The 19695-nt window shown below is 38.1% G+C and overlaps 1 protein-coding gene across 14 annotated transcripts in view; it reads right to left on the bottom strand.

Annotated features, from left to right (window-relative positions):
- MYO9A (myosin IXA) overlaps positions 1–19695 on the bottom strand; it is a 384919-nt gene that overhangs the window by 104315 nt on the left and 260909 nt on the right. For 7 of the 14 annotated variants that reach the window (XM_045587331.1, XM_045587314.1, XM_036457057.2 and 4 more), the window contains 7 exons: positions 19489–19599; positions 18407–18529; positions 15708–15857; positions 14539–14858; positions 11980–13563; positions 1660–1759; positions 941–1153 (listed from right to left, as the gene is read on the bottom strand). In XM_045587331.1, coding sequence (XP_045443287.1) covers positions 941–1153; positions 1660–1759; positions 11980–13563; positions 14539–14858; positions 15708–15857; positions 18407–18529; positions 19489–19599 — 2601 coding nt within the window. The remainder of the gene's footprint in view (positions 1–940; positions 1154–1659; positions 1760–11979; positions 13564–14538; positions 14859–15707; positions 15858–18406; positions 18530–19488; positions 19600–19695) is intronic. The other 7 variants (XM_045587325.1, XM_036457081.2, XM_045587304.1 and 4 more) reach the window with 6 other exon arrangements.

Genomic DNA, 19695 nt, shown 5'->3' with positions numbered 1-19695 from the left:
ATTAAAATACATTTCATATTCAAAATTGAGCTATCAGCTGTTACAGTGTGTTTACATTTTTTTGGGACACACACACACACACACACATATATATATGTATGTATATATATATATATATATATATATATATATACACATACATACATATATATATATAATTTTGGTTGAGATCTGATAAAGTTATATTCTTAGTTGAAATAATGCAGTTTTATTTAAACCTAGTTCCAATGCTATAATTTGTGATTATAACAAACTCACAATAAATACAAAACCTCTCCTTGGGCTGGTTTAGTCTATTGCTCATTATATTAAATTTTTAAAAATCAATTTTTATTTTGTATTACTAAAAATTAGGGAGGAAAAGCAACTTCAAATGCAAAAAAAGAAAAAAAGAGAATACCATTTCAATTAAAAGCTATAGGTTGTCACATAAGCTAAGTCACTAGATTAGAGAGGAATCAGCAAACTATGGCCAACAGGTGAAATACAGCCCATTGCTGTTTTTTGTAAATAGGTTTATTGGAATACAGCCATGCCCAGTTGTTTACTTATTGTCTCTGGTTCTTTTCACTCTGTGGTGGCAGAGTTAAATAGTTTCAATAAAGACTGCTTGACACACAGCGTCTAAAATGTTTATCATCTCACGTGTTATAGAAAAAATACTTGAGGGTCCATGTTTCAGACCTTTCAAGACATTAATACAGAACATTTCTACATTAAGTTAGCCATAATGATGCTTAATTTATGATTTCACATAAACTGCTAAAGTACCTTTTATCTTTGTCCTATTAAATTAAAATTTAGCTTATCTGCTGTGTTCACTGAGGTTTTCCATGTACAAAACATTATCCAGGGAAGAAGCTGTGAAGGTTAGCTTTAGATTAGCAAAGACTATACCCATCATATTTGCTTGTTGCCTATTTTTCTTATATAAAATTACCATTTCGGAGTCACTGTGAGAGGCCTGACCCAGGATGGGAGCTGGCTCTAGCTCAGAGTGAGAAGGTTGGTCAAGGAAGAGAAGGGGCTCAATGTCATCGTAATCATCTTCCTCTGTATCCCCCTCCCCATCAGCAAAAGTACCTCTAGTCAAGAAATCGGAGCGCGTCCGCGCCATTCGAGCTTTCTTTTTATGGGCCGGTCTGGCAACCTGCTTGACCAAATGATAAAACAAATAACACAACAATGTTTTGTTTTGTTTTTGAGATGATGCCAATGAAAGATATCAGAGAGCTCATGAATTTCTTGAAACATCCCTCCACCCACAATGTACTTTCCACTAGAAGTGACAGAGATAACCAAAAACAATTCATATACATTACTCTGGACAAGGATGAGAATGGAAGCTAAATTTACACTGTTCTTTGCCATAGCCAAGGAATTCATCTTTTACTGCCTAAAGTCACAAAAACCATTTGCATACATTGCCTTCTTTTTCTTAGCAACTTCTTTTTTGTAAATACCATCTGTTTGTAGACACCATTCCCTGCCTAAAGTACACCTCCCTAAGTAAGAATAAACTGAACTCATGGCTTCTTTCTCTATAAACTCTTCAGATTAAATGGGTAGATGAGATGCTATGTCTACAAGAATAATAATTTCCAAAATAGCATGCATTGATTTTGCATAAAATATAGATAGGCAAAATTCCATATTTACCTCTTCTTGGCCCGGCCCAGTTAACTTCACAGGTTTCCAAATTGGTTCATCTTGTTTATGGAGTTTAGGATTTCCAATGTTTAAGGATTCCTTGTTGAAACTTAGAATAAAAAATCAGGATTACATTTCAATTCCTGACAGCAGTCTTAAAGTACAGCATAAAATATACTTCTACAACCAGGTCGAAGAATTCCAGAGAATTCCATATATATTCAATTCCCCCAAAAATATATTAAAAAATTCTGATTATCATGTTGATAGTATTATCAAGAATTTATGGTTTTCTCAAGGTGGGGCAGGAGAGGTGTATCTTTCTTGATCCTCCTCCCAGAACCAAACTGGAAATGAAACTAAATTGGGAAACATTATCCCTGAATTAGCCAACTGAAGACTAGCTAAAGAGGAGACTTTTAAACAAGTAAGGGCAAAAACCACCTTGAGACTGCACCTGTATAACAGCTTTCATGATGTGGCCAGGGCTGAGTATCACAGTTAGTTAGCCCAGGGGAGATCCCACCCACAAGGGTGGCAACAACAATCATGACCCAATTACCAGAGGAGAGTCCAAAGAACCTACAAAAAGAAACATTTCTAGGAGGAGGTAAGATGGCGGAAGAATAGATGGGCGGATTCTGAGCCCTCTCCTGAAGCAGAAAGAGAGAGCAACTGAGGGTCTTGTGCTGTGAGTGTTTATCGGCAAGCTGGGAGACAGTGAACACCAGAAGAAATTGCTGGGGGGCTGCTGACAGAGGTGCCCCTCACAGGGAAGCACCCACGAGGGCTGTGTCCCTGCCCGGAGCTACCTACCGGCTTGGACAGGGAAACCTCACCATCTTGAGAGGAAGATAGGATCGTGTCAGAGGCCTGAATATCCACAGCTGCAGCGACCACCAAGCATCTGTGACCCCCAGAACGCGGATCCCAGGCGGCGCCAACACCTGCCCTCACAGGATTGCCCCACTGCTCAGCGAAAAGGTCAGATTTCGCGGGGAGAGGGTGGAGAGCGCTCGCAGCGAAAACAAAAAGCCTGCGTCCACAGAGCGCGCTCGCGGAAGCTGGAGGGCGGTGATTATAAGTAGAAGCCCCCGCTGTTGGGCTGTTGTCACCCTTGAAAGTGGACAGGGCTCCTAACAGGGGAGATATCTAAAGAGCAACACATTTGGATCCGACTCGGAGGGATATCAGAGAGTTGCGGGAGATTCCAGTTGCTCGGACCTGCCCCCTCCCCCCCTCCGTAGTTCCAGCTTCAGAGAGGATGAGAAAAAAAAAAAAAAAAAAAAAAAAAAAAGCTGGAGAGGCTCTGTAGTCTGGAAGTCAACCTAGAAACACTGCCCCCAGAGGCTAATTCACAACTTGACTCTAGTGTAATAAAACCAAAGCAAAACCTGCCTAAAAATCAGGACTGGATCATAACAATAGAGGAAGCGAATGACCTTCATTACTGCAAATTTTAATTAAATTTTTTAAATTTTATTATTTTTTTAATTTTTAAATTTTTGTTTTTTATTTTTGTTTTCATTATTTGCAAGGTTTACTCAAGAAACTATTTTTTTTCTTTTTCCTCACTTGATTTTATCTTGATAATTATTACATTGTATATGTAATCAACATTATTACTACTACTAATTTACCTTTTTCATCTTATTTTCTTTTGTTTATTTTCATTATTTTTATTTCATTTGATTATATATATATATAAATATATATATATTTATATATATTTTTTTTTTTTAATTTCAGGATTACTGTTCTACAGTCTTTATCTATCCTTCTTTCTCCAACGCTTTATTCTATCTCAACCCTACCTTTATGCCTTCACCCTCTTTCCAATCTTTTCCTTTGATTCCCTGTTTATCTTAACCCTTTCCTGCTCTAGATTTCCACCATTCCTTCTGTCTACCCCCTCCTAAAATTTCACCCTACTTGTATATATCTAATTTCCAACTACCTGCTCCAAACCCATTCACACCTCCCTCGCAGTTGTCCTAAAAACAAAACAAAACAAAACAAAACAATCTTTCTCTCTAACTCTTTGAAGTTTTATGTTGAATGTTAACTTTACTGAAGTTGTATGCTTTTTTTTTTTTATAAGATTGATTTGCCTATGCTTTTTGTTTGATTGTATGTTTTTGTTAGCTGGGTTCTAGTCACCCTTATTGGTGGTTATTAATATCGCAAACACATTTCTATTCAGTGCCTTGTGTGTTCTACCTGGTTGTGTTGTATTTTGTGCCTTTCAATCAAAGCAGGAGAGAGAGAACTACACAACCAGACATCCTAGATCATGGGGAGACCAAAAAACAGCCCGCATATGAAAGAAAAGCAGGCTTCCCCAGAAAAGGAAGTAAACGATATAAAGGCAAGCAAGCTACCAGAGCAAGAATTCAGAGTAACGATCTTAAGATGGCTAAAAAGAATGGAAGACAAATTTGACAATATGAGCAAGACCCAAGAGGAAATGAAAAAAACCCAAGAGGAAATGAAGATGACTCAAGATGAAATGAAAAATGACATCGCTACTATGAAGAACTCAATAGAAAGCATCAAGAGCAGACTAGAAGAAGCAGAGGATCGCATCAGTGAGCTAGAAGACAAGATGGAAAAAAATACACAATTAGAGCAGCTTCTAGAAAAAAAAATTAAAAAGCAGGAGGATAGCCTACGGGAGCTTTGGGACAATGCAAAACGAAACAATATTCGAATAATAGGGGTTCCGGAAGGAAAGAAAACCGAGGTAGATATGGAAAACGTATTTCAAGAAATAATGACAGAAAAATTTCCTGAGATAGAGAAGAAAAAACCCACACAAATCCAAGATGCTCGCAGAGTCCCAAGCAAAATGGATCCCAGAAGACCGACGCCAAGACATATTATAATTAAATTGGCAAACACCAATGACAAAGTTAGAATCTTAAAAGCATCCAGAGAGAGACAGAAAGTTACATATAAAGGAACCCCCATCAGACTAACAACTGATTTCTCAACAGAAACTTATCAGGCCAGAAGGGAATGGGATGAAATATACAAAGTCATGCAAAGAAAGGGTCTGAATCCAAGAATACTGTACCCAGCAAGACTATCAATCAAAATTGAAGGGGAAATCAGGAGCTTCACAGACAAAAAAAGACTAAAGGAATTTATCTCCACCAAACCAGCAATGCAAGAAATGCTAAAGGGTCTACTGTAAAAATAAAGAAATAGGAAGCGAAGAAGGAACACAGGGGTAAAGAATAAAAATGGCATCAAATGAGTACCTTTCCTTAATAACATTAAATGTAAATGGTTTAAATGCTCCAATCAAAAGACATAGAGTAACAGATTGGATAAGAAAACAAGACCCATACATCTGTTGTCTACAAGAAACCCACCTCAGAAAAAGAGATGCACACAGACTGAGGGTGAAGGGATGGAAAAAGGTTTTCCAGGCAAATGGAAATGAAAAGAAAGCTGGGGTAGCAATACTTATATCTGACAAATTAGATCTCAGAGTGAAGGACATAACAAGAGACAATGAAGGCCACTTCATAATACTAAAGGGAGCAATCAAACAAGAAGAAATAACCCTGGTAAATATATATGCACCCAATACGGGAGCAACCAAATACATAAAAAAAACTGCTGGAGGACATTAAGGGAGAGATTAATAGCAATACAATCATAGTAAGAGATTTTAATACCCCACGGTCACCCTTCGACAAATCATCTAAACAAAAAATCAGCAAAGAAATATCAATCCTAAATGACTCACTAGACCAGATGGAATTAATTGACATCTTCAGAACATTCCACCCCAAAGCCAAAGAATATACATTCTTCTCAAATGCACATGGGACATTCTCAAAGATAGACCACATTTTGGGACATAGGCAAAGTCTCTTCAAATTCAAGAAGATAGAAATCATATCAAGCATCTTCTCAGACCATAATGGCATAAAACTGGAAATTAACTACAATAAAAATAATCCAAAGAAATCAAACACATGGAGACTAAACAGCATGCTATTAAACAAGGACTGGGTTACCAGACAAATCAAGGAAGAAATTAAAAATATCCTGGAAACAAATGACAATGAAAACACAACAATCCAAAATCTATGGGACACAGCAAAAGCAGTTTTGAAAGGGAAGTTCATATCCTTACAAGCCTATTGCAAAAAACTAGAAAAAAGTGTACCAAATGATCTAACTCTACAACTCAAAGAGTTAGAAAAAGAGCAACAAGAAAAGCCCAGTGTAAGTAAAAGGAAGGAAATATCAAAAATCAGAGCACAGATAAACGACATAGAGACCAAAGAAACAATACATAAGATCAACAAAACCAAGAGCTGGTTCTTTGAAAGGATAAACAAGATAGATGGACCTCAAGTCAGACTAACCAAGAAACAAAGAGAGAGGACCCAAATAAACAAAATCAGAAATGAAAGAGGTGAAATAACAACAGACCCCACGGAAATACAACGGATTGTTACAAAATACTATGAACAACTCTACTCCAACAAACTGAACAACCAGGAGGAAATGGACATATTCCTAGAAAAATATAACCTTCCAACACTCAATCAGGAAGAATCTAAAAATCTCAATAAACCAGTGACTTGGGAAGAAATTGAAACAGTCATCAAAAAGCTTCCAGCAAACAAAAGCTCAGGGCCAGATGGCTTCACAGGAGAGTTTTACCAAACATTCAAGGAAGAACTAAAAACTATCCTCCTCAGACTATTCCAAAAAATCCAAGAGGAAGGAACACTTCCAAATTCCTTCTATGAAGCCAGCATCACCCTAATACCAAAACCAGATAAAGACAACTCAATGAAAGAGAATTACAGGCCAATATCCCTCATGAACATAGATGCCAAAATCCTCAACAAAATTCTAGCAAATCGACTCCAGAAGAACATCACAAAGATCATATAGCACGACCAAGTAGGATTTATTCCAGGAATGCAAGGATGGTACAATATCCACAAATCAATAAACGTGATACATGACATAAACAAATTGAAAGATAAAAATCATATAGTCATATCAATTGATGCAGAAAAAGCATTCGATAAAATCCAACACCCTTTTCTGATAAAAACTCTTAACAAGGTGGGAGTACAAGGATCATACCTCATCATAATAAAAGCTATATATGATAAACCCACAGCCAACATTATACTCAATGGGCAAAAACTAACACCATTCCCTCTACGAACAGGAACAAGACAGGGATGCCCACTCTCGCCACTCCTGTTTGACATAGTACTGGAAGTACTAGCCATTGCAATTAGACAAGAGGAGGAAATAAAAGGTATCCAAATTGGAAAAGAAGTAAAGTTATCCTTATTTGCAGATGACATGATATTGTACATAAAAACCCAAAAGACTCCATTAAAAAAGTAATAGACTTAATAAAGGAATTTGGCAATGTAGCAGGATACAAAATTAATGCCAAGAAATCCATGGCTTTTCTATACACCAACAGAGAAACTGCAGAAACAGAGACTAAAAAAGCAATTCCATTTACCATCGCACCAAAAAAATTAAGATACCTGGGAATAAATTTAACTAAGGAAGTTAAGGACCTATATGCGGAAAACTACACGACACTGAAAAAAGAGATAGAGGAAGATGTAAGGAGATGGAAGAACATACTATGTTCATGGATTGGTAGGATCAACATCATCAAAATGTCCATACTTCCTAAAGCAATCTACAGGTTCAATGCACTCCCCATTAAAATACCAACGACATATTTCACCGACCTAGAAAGAACTCTCCAGAAGTTCATCTGGAACAATAAAAGACCCCAAATAGCCACAGCAATCCTGAGAAAGAAGAGTAAAGTAGGAGGGATCTCAATACCAGACTTCAAACTATATTACAAAGCCACTGTTCTCAAAACAGCCTGGTACTGGCACAAGAACAGACATATAGACCAATGGAATAGAATCGAGAACCCAGATATCAACCCAAATCACTATGCTCAATTAATATTTGACAAAGGAGGCACGAATATACAATGGAGTCAAGACAGTTTCTTCAATAAATGGTGTTGGGAAAATTGGACAGACACATGCAAAGGAATGAAACTAGATCACCAACTTACACCATTCACAAAAATAAACTCAAAATGGATACAGGACTTAAACATCAGACGGGAAACCATAAAAATACTAGAAGCATCCACAGGCAGCAAAATCTCAGACGTATGCCAAAAGAACTTCTTCACTGATACTACCCCTAGGGCAATGGAAGCTAAAGAGAAAATAAACAAATGGGACTACATCAAAATAAAAAGCTTTTTTACAGCAAAAGAAACCATCAACAAAACAACAAGAAAGCCCACAGTGTGGGAGAACATATTTGCAAATGATACCACTGATAAAGGTTTAATCTCCAACATCTACAAACAGCTTATACAACTAAATAAAAGGAAGATAAATAATCCAATTAAAAAATGGGCAATGGACCTAAATAGAACATTTTCAAAAGAAGACAGAAGGAAGGCCAAAAGGCACATGAAAACATGCTCAAAGTCACTAATTGTCCGAGAGATGCAAATCAAAACATCAATGCGGTACCATCTCACACCTGTCAGAATGGCCAACATCAACAAATCAACAAACAACAAGTGTTGGCGAGGTTGCGGAGAAAAAGGAACCCTCCTGCACTGCTGGTGGGAATGCAGACTGGTGCAACCACTGTGGAGAACAGTATGGAGTTTCCTCAAAAAACTGAAAATGGAACTCCCATTTGACCCAGTAATCCCACTTCTAGGAATATATCCCAAGAAACTAGAAACACCAATTAGAAAGGATATATGCACCCCTATGTTCATAGCAGCACAATCTACAATAGCCAGAATTTGGAAACAGCCTAAGTGTCTGTCAGCAGATGATTGGATCCAAAAACTATGGTACATCTACACAATGGAATACTATGCTGCCATAAAAAAGAAGGAATTCTCATCATTTGCAGCAACCTGGATGGAATTGGAGAACATCATGCTGAGTGAAATAAGCCAATCAATGAAAGAGAAACACCACATGACCTCATTCATTTGTGGATAATAAAGAGCATTATAAACTGATGAACCAAAAGATAGATATAGAGACAGTATATCAACAAGTAGACTGTCAAATTTCAGCGGGGAGGGGAGGAAGATCTGGGGGAGAGAATAGATCAACCGAAGTACTTTTATACATGCATATAAGTACAACCAATGGACACAAAACTCTGGGGAGGGAGGGGATGTGTGGGAGGGAGGGAGGGGGGCAAAAAAAAAAAATCAATAAAATATATTTAAAAAAAAAAGAAATAGAAAAAGAAACATTTCTAGAGCATCCAGCTCTGGAGATAAACGAGACTACACCACTGGATACCACAAGACACTTAAGGCCACCCCTCAAAGCCAGGGAGTCATAGCAGCTGTATCTAATAAACAGAAACAAACATAAAGAAACAGTTAAAGTGGGGAGACAAAGAAACAACCTCCAAATGAAAGAAAAAAGGACTCTCCAGAAAAAGAGCTAAATGAAATAGAGTCAAGCAATTTGTCAGACATAGAGTTCAGAAAAAGGAATTTAATGAGAATTATAGGAACTGAATGGGAACTACAAGGAACTTAGTGGGAATTACTATATCAGCATGAAAAAGAACATAGAAACCCTGAAGAATAACCAGAAATAAAGAATATCTTATCTGACAACAAAATATTAAAAGTAGGCTGGAAGAAGCAGAGGATTGAATCAGTGATATGTAAAGAAAAGAAAAACAACCAGCCGAAACCGGTTTGGCTCAGTGGATAGAGTGTCGGCCTGCAGATTCAAGGGTCCCGGGTTTGATTCGGGTCAAGGGCATGTACCTTGGTTTGGGCACTTCCCCAGTAGGGGGAATGCATGATCACCCCTTAACCACTCCCCTGCCAGCCTGATCAATGCCTAAATGCTCCTCTGCTAGTCCAATTAACTCAACTGCCTTCCCCTGCAGGCTGGGTCACCCCAACTGCCCTCCCCTGCCAGCCTAGTCACCCTCAACAGCCCTTCCCTGCAGGCCTGGTCCCACACAAGTGCCCTCCATCCCCTGCAGGCCTAGTTGTCTCCAAATGCCCACCCCTGCAGGCTTGTCCTCTCCTTCCCCCCACAAACTGCTCTCCCCTGCTGGACTGGTACACCCAAATGCCTTCCCCTGCAGGCCTAGTTGCCCCCAACTGCCCTCCCCTGCAGACCTGGTCCCCGCCAAATGCCCTCCTCTGCCAGCCTGGTCCCCCCCAATTGCCCTCTCCTGCAGGACTGGTTATTCCCAACCACCCTCCTCTGCTGGCCCGATCACCCCTAACTGCCCTCTTCTGCAGGCCTGATCACTCACAACTGCCCTCCCCTGCTGGCCATCTTGCGGTGGTTATCTTGTGTCCACATGGGGGAGGCCATCTTTGACCAAATGGGGGCAGACATCTTATGTGTTGGAATGATGGTCAATTTGCATATTACCTCTTTATTATATAGGACTAGAGGTCTGATGCACAAAGATTCATGCAAGAATGGGCCTTCCTTCCCAAAGGTTGCTGGCACTACCTTTGCTCGGGCCAGACCCGCCGTTATGCCTTTGCTCTGGCCCAGAGCCATCTTTACACCTTCCCACACTGCCCAGAATCCCAGAGTGGCCAGGGCCCTGTGGAACGCCTGTGTCCCACCCTGGCCACTAGGCCTGTGTATGCAAATTAACCCACCATCTTTGCTGGGTTAATTTGCATACTCACTCCTGATTGGCTGGTGGGCATTGCAAAGGTTCTGTCAATTTGCATCTTTCTCTTTTATTAGTGTAGATAGTGTTGGAAGTCCTAGCCACAGCAATTAGACAAGAAGAAAGAAAAGGTATACAAATTGGAAAGGAGGAAGGAAAACTAATTATTCACAGATGTCATAATATTGTACAAAGAAAACCTTAAAGACTCCACCAAAAAACTACTAGATCTAATAAATGAATTCATTACAGTAGAATACAAAATTAATATCTTGTCCTTTGTCCTATGTAATAATCCCTAAACAATCCTAAATAGATGGCAGTCTTTCCTAGGTAATAGCGTTTCAGATATCTCCCTTTTTTACTAATGCATGATTAAGCCTAGCAATCCCAACTTCTCCTAAAAGATTCCCTTTTGGCCATTATAATTTCCCTTGCCACAGTTGTGCCTATTGGTCTTTGATTAGTTCTCCAAAGAAAACAATAATTATTAGAACCTTTTAAAAAAATTTTTCAGAGGGAGAGAGATAGAAATATCTCTATATTAAGAGAGAGAATCATCGATTAGCTGCCTCCTGCAACAGCCCCCACTGGGAACTGAGCCTGCAACCCTGGCATGTGCCCTGATGGGAATAAAACTGTAATCTCCTGGTTCATAGGTTTATGCTCAACCACTGAGCAATACTGGCCGGACTACTAGAACATTTGATAGCACTTGACCACCTAATTTTTAAACTCATGGCATTTAATTTAGATTCCATTTCTTTTTCTTCTCCCTCATGAACCAGATGAAGACCATCATGTACTTATCAGCATTAAGAAACCCAATGCTGCCGAGACTGGTTTGGCTCAATGGATAGAGCGTCGGCTTGGGGACTGAAAGGTCCCGGGTTCGATTCCGGTCAAGGGCATGTACCTTGGTTGCGGGCATATCCCCAGTAGGGGGTGTGCAAGAGGCAGCTGATCGATGACTCTCTCATCGATGTTTCTGACTCTCTATCTCTCTCCCTTCCTCTCTGTACAAAATCAATAAAATATGTTTAAAAAAAAAAAAAAAAGAAAGAAAGAAACCCAATGCTGATTCCTAATCATGAAACTCAAGGTTTTAGTCCCAGCTATTTAATGTGACCTTAAGTCATTTAACTTCTGGAGGCACCAGTGAATTCATCTATAATATGTGAGAACTGGACTAGATAAATTTAAAAAACCAACATTTATAATTCTATAAAATGCTAAGGTTTCTAATATTACTTCATGAATGAGAGACTTGAAATATACATTTTACTTAAACTTTTACATAAACAATCTAATATATAATCATTTTGAAGATAAGCAGATCTTACTTAGGTAAAGCAAACTAGATCAAGTAGACTAAAGATAGATTATCTTGAAAATTTTATTTTAAAAAAATAATTCACAAAAAAGTAATTCACAAGGATGATTAATCAGCAAAAAGATTATGACTCACTTTACTGTGATACTCGCTTTGCTCAGTAGTCTGGAATTGAACCCTCAGTATCTCTGAGGTATGCCTGCAAAATTTTCCAAAAAGTTTCCCACTTATACATAAAAGTAAATAAACATTTCACTTACAGGGAAATACTCATATTTTCCTTTGGTGTGAAGAAAATGGCCCTAGTAGTTCCATCTCCGGGAGGGTCATTAGATTTGTGTCTATTAGACTGAGTTGGCCTAAAGTGTTCTCTTTTTGAAGTGCCATTATTATTGAATTTACAGGCTACATTCAGTTGGTTGGACATTCTGTCTGTCTTGGATAATTCACTGACAGTACTAGATTGGCTTGGGCCTCCTTTTCTTTCAAAGCACAGGGTGACAGGTCGATCCTTCAGGGGAAAGTGAGCAGAGGGATTGTCTTTTAGGGCAAAAGCTGAATCTTTTACAATTTTTGATTGATGCCCTACTGCATCAGATTCTTTCTTATTTGGTGTATTCGGCCTCTCTCTTTGCTTTGATTGATAGAAAGATGATACTGAAAAAGACTCCCCAATTCTTTGTTTTTCAATTGTCTTGAAGGTTTTACGCTCCCTCTCTAAAATATCTGTTTGCTGTCGAATCTGTTCCATCATCTCTTTTTCATTCTGCTGCTGCAACTGTTTTTGCCTTTCTTCCTTCTCAGTATTCAGCTTTTCTAACTTCTTAAGCACAGTATTAGACGAATCTGTACTCAAAGCAACAACGTGATTTTCTCCTGAGAAGCGATACATTCTAGTTTTCCTGCTAATATCCAGAGTAAGAGCTGGAATTGTTTCTTCACTTTCCATTAGTTTGTTTCTCTGGATACTTGTGTCTAGTTGGGAACTTGTTTTCAGTGGGTCTTGAGGAATATAAAAAAATGTAGGCAGACTACTGGAAACAAAGGAGTCTCTTAGTTGTGGCTTACAGGAGTCTCTCAGTTGTGGCTTACAGGTAATAGATTCAGAACTGCAAACCAGTTTTTCCATCATAGTCCTATTATTCAAAGGCACTGAATCAGAGGATGCTCCCTTTTGAATCATTGTATAGTTAGTCTCACTTCGGGCATTGGCCTGTGAATCAAATTTTTGACTGCAAGATATCTTAGGTGATAGAAACTGCAAGTCTCCTTCATCTAACATTACAGACTCTAGTTTGTTCTTTTGGCTTTCCTCACAGCTCAGATGTTCCAAACTTTCTTGAGAGCTTTCACTTTCAGGTGTACCCTGTAAAGACTGAAGGCCCTCAGGCATCAGTTCTGTAGACCATCGGCGTTCTTCTGAAGGAGACACACCACCAAGAGAACGAACTTTTAGCAATTCTAAGCTAAATATAGCTTGTTCTAGTTCTCTCATTCTCCGACTTTCTCTTTTGGCCCGACCTACTTTTTTCTGGTGGAGATCTTCCAGAGACTTGGGTCTCTCTCTTATAATCACATCTTCCTGCAAGTCCACACCACTCTGGCTTCTGGCTCTCTCCTGTCGCTTGTTTGAGGAATCCTTCAAGCAGTCCACTGAACTAATTCGATTACTCTCAATCACAGACTTACATTCCTCTATGGCTTTTACTCTGTTGTCAAAGGAACAATCCTCCCATTCTGAAGGGTCTGAACCCTGAATTTTCAGAGTTCCATGTGGCTCAATATTCATCAATCCAAGTTCTAGTTTTGTTTCTTTTAGCCTTTGTTCTTTTAAAGCTTTAAATCTATATGAAAATAGGGGAGGGGGGGGAAGTAGGTTATCACTGGAGAAAATACATTTACCTAATACATTTACTGAGAACTTAAGAATGGGGACAAGCTAAGCTGCAGAAGGACAAGCCACCTGCCCTGCAGTCCCGGGAGTGAGCAGTTGGGGCTGCGGCCTAGAAGAGGGACAAGCCGCCTGCCCCGTAGTTCTGGGTGCCAGCAGCTGCAGCTGCATCTGCAGCCTGGGAGAGGGACAAGCTGCCTGTGCCGTGGTCCAGAGCACCTGCTGCTGTGGCCCAGGCGAAGCCGCCTGCTCATGATCCCTGTAGCTGCAGCTGGCCCAGGCAAGACCGGCCCAGATCCTGGGTGCCTGCGGCCAGCCAGAGAGAGGGAAGCCCAGGTCCCAGGTGCCTGCGACCAGCCAAAGGAGGGAATCCTGGGTCCCTGGTGAGGGTTGAGGTAGAGATGGTTAAGGGCAATCAGGCCAGTAGGGAAGCAGTTAGGGGGCAATCAGGCAGGTAGGCAGAGGGATTAGGGACGAACAGGCAGGCAGGTAGGCAGACGAGCAGTTAGAAGCCAGCAGTCCCAGATTGTGAGAGGCAGTCAGACATCCCCCGAGGGGTCCCAGATTGGAGAAGGTACAGGCCGGGCTGAGGCACCGGGTTTCCAGTTTAAACATAAAATTGAAGTTTCTAAAGATAAAAACGGTTGAATAATGCTGACTTTTAAAGATCCAACCTAATGTAAAAATTAACTTAGCAGTTATAACCACAGATCTTGTAAGTTTTCAGTCCACTTTAATTCAATAAATACTTGTTTAGCTTCTATTATAGACCACACAACGTAGATTAAAATTGCTAGGAATACCACAGTTTAGTGGAGAAGATAAATTGCACAAAACCAATTCTAATACAATTAAGGCAAGTGTTAGAGCAAAAGTATAAATAATGTACTTTAACAGAGAGAATAATTATTATAACAACAAAGATTACCTTTGTCTTGCTCTGAATCCTCTACATATTGACTGCAAAAGGATAATTTTGTTCCTTTGTTCTTGATACTTCTTACTTTCCCTGTAGCCTTTCCATCTTGCCTGTATACAAATAGCAGCCATGTGCCTCCACCTATAGCACTCCCTCCATCTCTGCTGGATGATGATGGTTGCAGTCCGGAGCTCCAAATACCGCTGCCTCTCTAAGTGAGCACGCCAGGAAGCTTGGAGAAGAGTAGCTGCACTAACCATAACTAGAGTATCCTTTTGCACAACTGCATCTCTGACTTGCTTTTGATTTAAGTAATTCCGCCAGAATCGCTGTGAAGAAGATAAAATAATAGAAACTGCTGTCATATCTTATACCACATTTTCACAGAAAAAGGAAAAAAGAATAAATTTCTTAATGTCATAATTAGAAGGTAAGTGGCTAAATATAGCTAAATTGTGGGTGATTAAAAAAAGTTTTCTTCTCTAGATATGCTTAGTTAAAGCAAATATTTTAGATAATATAACTTCAATAAAGTTAATTCTAGAATTCTAAAATTTAAAATTTTGATGCTTTCATGTCCTATAAATTAATTTTAACAAGTTATAAATTATTCTCATATTACAATTTGCCTATATAAATTATTCTCATATTACAATTTGCCTATATTAATTGGGTTTAAGGTCAATATGTACACATTTCAAAAATTAAGATAAAAAGATTTTCTTATACAAACAGAATAGGTCCTGTGAAACAGCTACTGTATAAGTTGATGAGAAAGAAAGTAAACCAGGTATATGTGAAATAAGATACCTATAAACCAAGATGAGTACCTAACAACAATGTATTTATAACATGCAACTGTCAATCAGAAAACTACTAAATATAACTTTGTAACAAAAATTAAGACACATAATTCCTTTGCCCCAATCATATCTCACAAGCCATTATAACTATAAATTCAATTTAATTTAAATTCAACTCCATCGATATTTATTAATAGTCTTTATTATATGCCAAATAATATTTTCAGTTATCAACTTTTCAAAAATGTGAACACATTCTCATCTCTGAAGAAGTTTATATTTTTATTTATACGTTTCATAGTAAAATAATTCTAGTTACTAAAACAAAGGCCAAAAAAATAGCCAATCTCATGCAAGGAATCCTTTGTCTCCCACCTGAATGATAACTGATGCCTGTCTCAGATGGAGAAAATGCTGCCTGCACAGGAAGACCCTAAACCACCGCTGTAACAATATTATTCTGTGGAGCACCTCTTGGTGAAGCAGATTTTGTAAGTGCTGACGTTCCTGTTCCTTTAGGAACACCTACCAGAAAAAAGAGAGATGAGAAATACAGTTTAAGAAAAAATGAGAAATTTATTTCATGAATCATCCCTTCTGTGATAAGCATTTTTAGAGATGAACAAATACAGTGGCAGATTTATAAAAGCAGTACTGATAAATATTTTTATAATTTATCCAAAGTAGTCATTCTCAAAATGGAAAGAATATGTTAGGATACAGAAGGGGAAATGGGAAGGTGCATATGTGTACAAAAATCCCAAGAGGCCTAGTGCACAGATTCGTGCGCACTGAAATTAACTAGAAAGTGGCCGGTGGGGCAGGAATAGGTGAGAGTGGCTAGACATGCCCTGAAGCCAACTTCACATGGTCCTTCCCTGGCTGGCAACACCTGGGGCAACATTGGGTTTTACAGGGCATCTGCTGAGTGAGCTGAGTCCCTCCAGCAGGTGAGATCCCTCGGCCTGGCCTGTGGGGATTGGGCTGAAACCAGCAGTCCGACATCTCCCAAAGGGTTACCACACTAAGCATCTGCCCCCTGGTGGTCAGTGCACATCATACCAATGGGCCAGTTGGCCGGTCACTTAGCCTTTTACATATATATATAGATTATTCCCTTGGAAAATTCACCACCATCATAAGCCAATGTACTGCTAGTTGTATGTCATATTTCTGCTGATTTTTTTTTTTTTAAGAGAGAGGAAGGGAAAAAGAAAGAGAAACAATAATGTGAGAAACATCAATTGGTTGTCTCCCACACATCCCCCAAGTGGGGATCAAACCTGAAACCTGGGTATGTGCACTGACCAGAAATCAAACCCACCTCCTTTCTTTGTATAGGATAATGCTCCACACAACAGCCACACAAACCAGGGTGTCATATTTTTCAAAGATGTTCGAGTAGGGGGAAACAAGTTGAGAACCACAAATCTCCAGTTTGATCATAAAATGAATAAACCAATAATAAGTCTTTTAGAAACCCAGTATGCACCAAAGGCTTCTTGCTGCCCAAAGCTATTAATCAGTTTATCTTTTTATTCCTTCATTCCATTAAAAAAAAAAAAAAAAAAACTAGGGGGATACAAAGATAATTTAGACATGGTCCCTTAGAAAATAGAATTTGCATTCATCTTAAAGAGCAGGTAGATAATAAAAATTGTATACGCTTAAGGTATACGTTTTGATGTATGTATACACTGTGAAATGATTACCATAATCAAACTAATTAACACATCCATTACCTCCCATTTTTTTGTCAAAAATAAAAACATATTTTTAAAAAGAGTACCAGTCCTGGTCAGAGGCACAGTCAGTCAGTTGGAGGATTCAATTTCCAGTCAGGATACAAACCTAGATTGTGGGTTCAATCTCTGATCGGCGCACCCAGGAGGCAACTGATCAATGTTTCTCTCTCGCACTGATATTTCTCTCTCTAAAATCAATAAAAACATAAAATAAGTTGCCTTTAAAAAGAGCACATAGATATTAGATACCAACATGGAAAAGAGTAAACTAATGAGGGCAAGAGACAGAGGATCCCACCTGAGCAAAACAAGAAGTTGAAAATAATGATAAAGGCACGTACAGGGACAATGAAATACCTAATCTTAAAATGAAGGAATTAAATAGTGTAAGATCACAATATGAAGATTCTTGAAAAGGAGAAAGATGTGAATCTAATGAGAAGGTCATCAGGAGATTATTACTGAGCAGGAAGTCAACATAAAGAAAGAAATATATTAAGATGATTTTGACAAAATGGGTCGATTTCAACAGAATAACAAATACACTGGAACTAGAGGAGGAATCTATTTACTGTAAGAGAAATATATTTGAAAGGGAAAGAAACAGATCTACCATGGAAGCAGTAGCATTAGAGAAAAAGGGAGATATGTGAGAATCATTTGTTAAAAAAAGAAACAATTTTGTAAAAGGATTAAAGTAAAGGGTAAGCCAAATATGATTATGGTTTCTAGCCTAAGGAACTAGAAGAGGGATGACAGAAAAGAGTAGTTGGTAAATTAAGGGTAGTAGGGAAATCAGGATAAGGTGACTTTGGGCAAGTAGAGTTGGAAATTACAGTAGAGCACTAGGGGAAATGATTTTTAGGGAGTTAAAATTTTAGGTAGAACTAGAGAATTAGCCAGAAGTTCTTTAAATTGACTATATTATTAAGTAAAAAAAATATTCATGGCCTACTTACACTCCTTATGACATCTGAAAATCTATGTTTTTCTTTGTTAATCCTCACCTGGGGATATTTTTCTGTATATTTTTAGAGAGAATGGAGGGAAGGAAGAGAGAAAGACAGAGAGAGAAACATAAATGTAAGAGAGACACATTGATTGGCTGCCAACCACACCAGGACTAGGGATCAAGTCTGCAACGTAGGTATGTGCCCTTGAATGGAATCGAACCCCAGGACTCTTCAATCCGCAGGCTGATGCTCTATCCACTCAGCAAAACTGGCTAGGGCTAGAAAAATATGTTTTTTACAAACCATTATCATAGGCAAAGATTGTCATTATTATTTAAACACAAAAACACACTCAATTTTGACAATATATATTTACCATAGATTTTCCAACTTGATAATTATTTGGATTAATATTTATTTTCCTGAAGAAATCCTGAATATAAAATTTAGATGGAGTGATATTTCGAGGAAGAAGTACATGGAAGTGGCTCACAAAATCCTGAAAAATGAAAAGAAAATGTTACAAAGCCACAACAGAATGACATGAAAATTTTATAAAACTATAAGATCCTAAATTTTAGCTAACTATCCTTTTATTGATCTTTTTCTCATTCTTTTAAATATGGTGAAATCAAGGAAGTACTTGTTAACTTAAAGTATTACCAAAGGTTAAATAATAAAATGGAAGTTCGACATAGTATTTTGTTATCAAAGGGAAGCAAGAGAAGAAAAGAAGAGCAGAATCTAATCATCCCTTTGAGAAAGCTGTACTTAAAAAAAAAAAAAAAAAAGAAAAAAAATTATTTAGCTATAATCAGAAACTTTTAGCAAAATTTAGAAAAATAAGCAAAGTGACAGTTATTATAGGATGAAGCTTTCCCTCCAACTAACAATAAAGACTTGCTCAGTTGCTGAAAAGCTTCAATATACTTTTTTATACTCAAAGCAGCAGTAACTGATGAGAATAAGCATGAGTCTTGCTCGCAGCTTCCTATAAAAGAAAATCCTGCTGAGAAAACTTCAGCAAAAACCAAAAGGAATATTTTATTTTTTTTAACTAGACAGTTCTGATTGAATTATTAGTGTGAAGACTTATCATACATGTGAAGAACTGCTATGCTGCCAGTAAATTTAGTATTTACTCATAAGAGTCTGAGTAAATATATAATATGAAGCAATCAGTATTTGTATTTAGTATTTAGTATTAGTATTAGGAAATTTAGTATTAGGAAACATTCAGATCAAATGGGAAAGTCATGTACTGGATTTTCTTAAAACACAAGTTTAATAAGACTGGTGTCATTCAATGAAGTGAGTACTCACTACCAGTTTAATTCTGTGTACAAAAGATGGAATGGAAAGGAAGAATTAAGAGAAATAAGCCCCAAATAAAAACATAAGACAGAAATCATTTACTTGATATGCACATATACTTAAAGATCACTGTAAAAGTATAACCTGGAAAGAGTATTTGCAGCTGTATCCGGATTGGCGAATTCGAACTGTCTCCAGCATTCCAGTATACCGAAGCTGCCTAAGAACCAAGGCATCATTGAACCTTAATGGCAACTAAAACAAAGCAATAGAAAAAAAATCTTTACCTAGAAGAATAGATGTCCAAATTAATGTTCGTCTTACAAATGTGATTAAATTTTGTATATCTAG

The sequence above is a fragment of the Pipistrellus kuhlii genome, unplaced genomic scaffold (genome assembly GCF_014108245.1).
Source record: "Pipistrellus kuhlii isolate mPipKuh1 unplaced genomic scaffold, mPipKuh1.p scaffold_m20_p_1, whole genome shotgun sequence".
NCBI classification, from domain to species: domain Eukaryota; kingdom Metazoa; phylum Chordata; class Mammalia; order Chiroptera; family Vespertilionidae; genus Pipistrellus; species Pipistrellus kuhlii.
Note: the sequence above shows the minus strand (reverse complement) of the source record. Positions and strands in the feature narration are given on the sequence as shown.